Source organism: Notothenia coriiceps, unplaced genomic scaffold (genome assembly GCF_000735185.1).
Source record: "Notothenia coriiceps isolate Sejong01 unplaced genomic scaffold, NC01 NC01_scaffold00035626, whole genome shotgun sequence".
Lineage (NCBI taxonomy): Eukaryota > Metazoa > Chordata > Actinopteri > Perciformes > Nototheniidae > Notothenia > Notothenia coriiceps.
In genome coordinates, this window is record NW_011368327.1 from 71,507 (window position 1) to 78,238 (window position 6,732).

General features: G+C 39.4%; 1 protein-coding gene across 2 annotated transcripts in view; it reads left to right on the top strand.

Annotated features, from left to right (window-relative positions):
- Window positions 1–5,133: 5,133 nt before the first annotated feature.
- myb (v-myb avian myeloblastosis viral oncogene homolog) overlaps window positions 5,134–6,732 on the top strand; it is a 7,852-nt gene continuing 6,253 nt past the window's right edge. For both annotated transcript variants that reach the window (XM_010791690.1, XM_010791691.1), the window contains exon 1: window positions 5,134–5,240. In XM_010791690.1, coding sequence (XP_010789992.1) covers window positions 5,218–5,240 — 23 coding nt within the window. In that variant the 5' untranslated portion in view covers window positions 5,134–5,217. The remainder of the gene's footprint in view (window positions 5,241–6,732) is intronic.

Consider the following 6,732-nt stretch of genomic DNA (forward strand, 5'->3'; position numbering starts at 1 on the left):
GATTTAGGGACAGAAAAGTATACTATTGGCAAGAAAAATCTACAAGAGATTGTACAGTGCAATCAGAGAGATACAGTATCTCCACGTTTTTGAGCAAGTCCACGAATCCAGTCTTTGTCAAGTCTGTCACCACCTTCGCGCAGCTGCTGGCGCCACTTCGTCCGGTCCTCCGCCAGCCTCTCCCAGTTATCCGTCGCAATGTCCAGGGCCTTCATGTCACGTTTTACGACATCCTTGAAGCGCAGCAATGGTCGTCCTCTGCCTCTGGAACCAGCGCTCAGCTCGCTGTATAAGATGTCCTTTGGCAGGCGCCCATCTGGCATTCTGCGAAGGTGACCAAGCCACCGCAGCCTCCTTACCTTCAGTGTTTGGAACATTGACTATGAATTTATCAAAAATCATCAATGTAATGCTGTCTTGGTTAATGGACGAGGAAACACTTGAAATGCATATTTGCCATGTCTAATTCATTTGAAGAACAAAGACAAGTTAGTAATGAGATTTTCCTCTCTGCACAACCTTAAATAAGATTTGAAGAGTTCAAATGAAGTGCAATGAAATTAGATGACAGTGTGTCTGCACAAAATACATTGCCAATTCTAATTTTGAGGTGTGAATTTCTAAACCATTTTTGTCAAAGGTTATGCCCTATGGTTAGAGATCAACCCATCTGAGCCCACACTCTACACCTTACCCAGACAGAAACACAATAAATGACATCATTTTTTCCTACTATCTTCACAAGAAACGTCTAGCCTACCACGAAAGGGAAGTACTTGTTTTGGTGTACATGTTTATCTCTGACTTGGTGTTTGCATTTCTACATGTCCAGTATGTTCACACGCATTTGTAAGCAGCAGATGTGTGCATTTGTGGTTTTTGATAGATTATGTTGTCCTGATCTCATCTAGTAACCTGCGTGCCGATGAAAAAGAAGAAGATGAAAATGTCATAACATAATCTGATATCAGTGATCTAGGTGAAATAATGCACTTGCACATCTGCACCAGTGAAATTGAATATGAGGTTTGGGGTGTCACCCCAATCTAAAAATAGAGCAGAAGGAAGAAAGACGTCTGCTTAGGTAATTGTAAAAACCTTTTCACAATGAATGGCTCATATTACAACCGGCAATTTGACAAGAAAAGCTTTAATTGAAAGGAGCAAGCATGTAAAAACATGAGGGGTATAATTCATATCAGGAGTATTTTATTTGTATTATCGCAAAATGTCACCTTTCGTTAAGAGTTTGCGTCTCTTTATGTGTGTGTTTGGTGCGCGTGTGCCTCAAAGTGGGTGGAGGTTTCCCCTCTAAAATTCCACTTCCTGCGTTTTGAAGTCTTGGTTGCACATCTACATGTCAAAATAAACAACTGCACGCACAGAGAACACATGCACTCACAGGTAAACAGACACAAACAAGCTCACTTTACAGGGTCACACAGGTGACAGAGAGGGAACTCTTCCTTTGCATCACTAAAATGTTTCTAGGACACAAAACCAAAAGGCGGCAAAGAGCAACTGATATGTAATGGAAATGCATTATGTTCCACTAGAAGCTGGCATTACTTTGGTTTAACATAACCTACAAAAGCCAAAAGTCTCTAGCACAGTGATAATCAGCGATATTATTTTTGATGAATATGTTTGTTTCTTTATATTTATGTATTTAGTCTTTCTGCTTTGATAATTTAATCCCATTTAGAGATGAATTAAGCATGGGTTACTTCTGAAAGCCGGGGTTTCATTTCACACCTTGATAATGTGGTCACAGATTTCACGGAACGAATGAATCAGTGGCGGGCAAGGAGGATATCTTAGAGAACTAATGTTGTGCTGATTAGATGTATTAAACAGATGGATGGACAGATTGCTAGAAGAATGAGCGGATCAGTGGATGCATGCTTTGTTTAAATTATGTAGAAATGGTATAATGACTTATAAACAGTATGGTTTGCAATCATAATTGTTTTCCTCTGTAACCGAATTATATTAATATAATTCTAAAAGATGTGCAAAATGTTAGAGAGCAAGTGGGTTGCCATGGTTTAGGGAATTAAGTGAAAGCATATTTGCAAATTAGTCAACAACAGCATGCAAATCTGAAAACACATTAATCCTGTAATTGTAGGAGACAAAGCTTATGTGCAACTGGGTGAGGGGTGAAGTCCAGCCCAAAAGTTGGCCGTGGGTGAGGTAATGCTTTCCATAATTTGCCAAGGGCACCAGGCATCATAGGAAAAGTCTTTCACAGGACCTCACCCCCTGGGCAAATGCAAAACCTACAAGTCTTTTACAGCTGGTCCAAACTAGAGTCAACACAAAAGCACATATGAAGTCCTTAAAGAAGCCTATAGAATTGAAAGGTTATAATTATGAAACTAAATAAAAATAATAAGTGCATTGCTTGAAAAACACGACACATATTAAATATCATTGACCATTACAATCGATTATTAGCAAGCAGGTTTAAAATAATGCAAAAGTCATAATGTTCCTCATATTTATGCTGGATTTAAAAGGTACTGCAGGGTAATGTTTACATCCTTTGCATGTTTATATAAGTATATTAGCAAAAGTCAACATATGGGTTTATTTAACCACATAACCATACATGATCAAGTTCACTATTTGGCTTGGGATCAACCCTTTTCCAACACAGGCCTTTACATACACATAGACAAACACTCTCACACAGACCATAACAATGCACATGTTTGGCCTTCCCAACATTGGATCTGAAAGCATGGTGGGGTGATATCTCAAGCCCAGAAGCCATCATTAAAAATCATTCAAATGAGCCAACCTGTGCACACAATGCTTTGCAAAGGGGGCGGCCATCACAATACCTGCCCTTAACCTGTCCAATCACACCCATGCAAATGTCCTTAGCTAGGAGTCAATGGGTCCCAGGCTTCCTACTCAATCTCCACTGTGAATTTGCATACACTGGCTCCTTTCATTCAATTTGGTTTCAGATAACAAAATGTAGTTTTTAATAATACCCTCGAGGGAAGAGACATAGGGGCTTGTGCAGAAAAAAGCTTAACACACATATTTAAAGGTGCACAACTCACACGTGTAAAATCAGAATGACATATTTGTTTATCCTGAAGTATGATTTTGGTTATTTATTTAGCTTCTTTTTACAATGGCGTTATCACTGGCTATGTCTGATGTTTACTTAATGTTGTGCTGTACTATAATTAACTGACTGTCCTTTTCTTTGTTTGAATGTGTCCGGATGTAATACAGTATGATGTTTGTAAATGTTCCCAACGAAGTGTTTTCTATTCTACTCTTATTTCCTTACTTTTTACTTTGTATGGCAATTTTGTAGGATAGCTGCTACATAATAAAAATATAATTTGAATAGATTAGAACCACCAGCTCGTCAAGGCAAAAATGAATGGAACAATGCTTGTGTACACAGGTGTGTAGTATTTGAAGCCTACAGGCGATTGCAACCAGGCAACCACCAATTATAGGCTCGCAGTAAGACATACTGGCACTTGAAGTCAAAAGCATATGATGATATTACACATATGTAGCCTCTAAACCAACACAATTCATCAATATTTAACTAATAACACACCAATTCAAACAAAATACCTCCCATGCTGTACTTCATTTACTCCATGATGAATTCTGTAAATCTTCATATTTCCCCCTGTCCACGCACTGAGTGATTCACTTCACTGAGCTCCACCCTGTTGCATGAAATAGTAAAATGTGCAGTCCAAGGCCATGTTTGTAAGACTGTGTGTAGCCCTTTATCAGGCCACTATTATGATGACTGCTCTGGGACAATAGACTGGTCTGGGGTGATGGTAATTACAAGTGACCAGGACAATACGGTCGCGTATGGAGGAACTAATACAATGAAGACACATTTATACAAATAAAGCATTAAGCCCCCCTTCTCCCTTGCAATGAATGGCTGAGCGATGACAGTCCTAGAGCAGGGAAGATGGAGAACTCAACCAAAACAAGATCATAATACATGGTGGTGGTGGCCAGTTGCATTAATAAAGAATAAAGCAGAACTTATGCAATACAGCTGGATCATAATTACATTTGTCATCTTTGAGAGAAGGTTGCTGAAAAACAGGCTAAACAAGTTCCTAATTTAAATGTGGATTATTTTGAATACATGCAAAGACATCATCAGCAAGCTCCTATTTAGAAGATGTAAAGGCAACTTGAGGAACAACTCTAAAATGAAGGCTTTTTTGCTTTAAAGGAAGTTGGTCGAGAAGTTAAGTGCAATAAATCACCTCAAGCAGAAGTGACATTCAATTACTTTCTCTTTTTTAACATTATTTCTTATCTTGGTGAGCACAACAGCTTGTTTTATCGCTTGATGATAATAGTCTAGCCGGGTCGTGAAAGCTTTATCACTGAGAAACACCTGTGTATGCAACACCAGCAAGCAGCACTACACACTAACAAGTAGCCGAGAACAGAAAGCAGCACTGCACATTCACTTTGAACACATGCCAAGCCCATTCCCCAATTGTTTGCTCCGTCCAGACACATTAGTTCCCTTCTCCTTTTCACCAGATGAGAAGTAACTCACAAATATTGTTGACAAAAAGCATTTAGCGCGGACAACCGGCAGAAACGCGCCTTTGACAAGACGACTGTGTAGTGCCCGGTGCATTCAGGGACGCTTCGTAAATGTGTATATGTATATTTACAATTTAACCATTTAGGCACAAATATTATTTCACCAACATTCAATTGACCCTTGCAAGAATATGTTATCCAGACACGTTTTAATCATGGTATAAGTATTTATATTTTAACAGTGTAGTTCTGGCGAAGCAGTGTTATCAACATCGGTTTGCATAGTTTACTTTGTCTTTCACAGCGGAAAAAAACAACAACCTAAAAAGTGTGTTTTCTATTTTAATAATCATTATGTTTACTTATAATTTGACAACATTTAATGGAGAGAACATTAACATTATGACTTTCCACATTCAAACAGTAACTACAAAACGTCCGATGGTCTTTGAAGCATACTCCCTGGGCATGCGCAGTAGCACAGCTCAGAAGCGCCAATTTTACCGGGATGCTAGAAGGGGCGGAGCAGTAGTAGAGGCTGTGTAGTTTAAATTAATGTCAACCTGCCTCTGCCAGTAGATCAAAACCAGCAGAGATAGCGAAAGTACGTGCTCAGCGCAACCTGAGAGCCGCTCTACACATATTAACATGGCTCGGCGGCCGAGAAACAGGTAAGCTCAAACAAGCCAATAACTATTTTATTTGCAGTATCTTTAACTTCCATTTCCCCTCTATTTGCGCGTTGAACTGACGGAGTTTCTGTTTTTCTTCTCACAGCATTAATGTTGTGCATCATATTGACAGAGCTCATGTTTATTTTTCGTCAATTCTTTATTTTACAAGCCTGTTTTGTGTTTGTGATGCGTTGTTTTGTTCTTGGCCGATAAAGCAGAGTAGTGGTGTGTGTGTCTAACTCGCGCGCCCATGACAGGTGGTGGTCATCTGGCATGTGCGCTCCTCGCGCTGCTGTCAGCGGTGAGAGGGAGAAAGGGGTCTCCCTCTCAAATACACACATACACACGCGCACACACACACCCACACACACACACACACACGGATTAATAACATTAGGCGGGTGGGCAGGCGCGTGCCACGACGTGCGCAAAGCTGTGCATGGACAACATTGGTTTTAATACGCTTATAATGAATCATACACACTGAAGCATAGTGTATGTCTAACTCAGTCTAGACGCTCATATACTTGAATGCATTGCAGCACACAAGCTCATGTCCTAAAATAAGTTATAGAAAGCTTTGAAATTGTTTCTCTTGTATTATTTAGCTAGTCTTTTTCCGGGGACCATCACCTCAGTCAGGCACATGTTTTCATTCTCGCTTTGTTTTGAGATTGGGTCATATATCTGGCATAAAGTTTATTTTAATCCCGCTTTGAAACGTGCATACCCCGCCGCAGCATCTCTGATAGCGAGGGGCGCTCAATGTTATTTTGGAAACTGTGTCTGTTTTGTGCACACTTGTTTCCACGAGTGGCTGGATATTTTTGTGTCGATTACCCTTGTTCTATTAGAAGAATAGCCACACATTTAACCTCCGGTCACTCTCATTAGTTAACCGTTTTGTACGCTTTCTTTATGGGCTTTTCCTGTAAAGAAGCTGTTTATTGCATTGGGGTTTCGTGCCTGGTTTTACCTATCATTGTTTCTGGTTATGGGTTCAGTCTGATGGTTTTACACAGATAACCTGAAGAAAGTGACAGATCGCTTCACACAAAGAAACCCCGCTCAGAGATAAGAGCAATTATTATCTCTAAACTGTTTAGTTTCATTCTCAACATGAGTAGTATGACTGTTCATTGTCTCTTAATTGCTTTTTTGTTCATGTGAAGTTCAAAGCAATGTTTATTAATGGTTTGAATATAGTTATTATTTGGTGTCCTTTTCCTTTGTTTTCCTTAAAAATAGCCAATTTATACAATTCACAAATTAGCATTTTATATTCATTCACTTACAATATACTCTTGTCTTACTCCATTACGTCTTTTGTTGTGTATGGTCATTGCTGTTTATTACAGGTATTCACACATAGGTAAATGGACATAAATAAGGAAGATAATCCAAAGTAAATATCCTCTTACACACACACACCAACACACACAGACAGTCTGTGCACACCACACACACACACACACCACACACACATCAA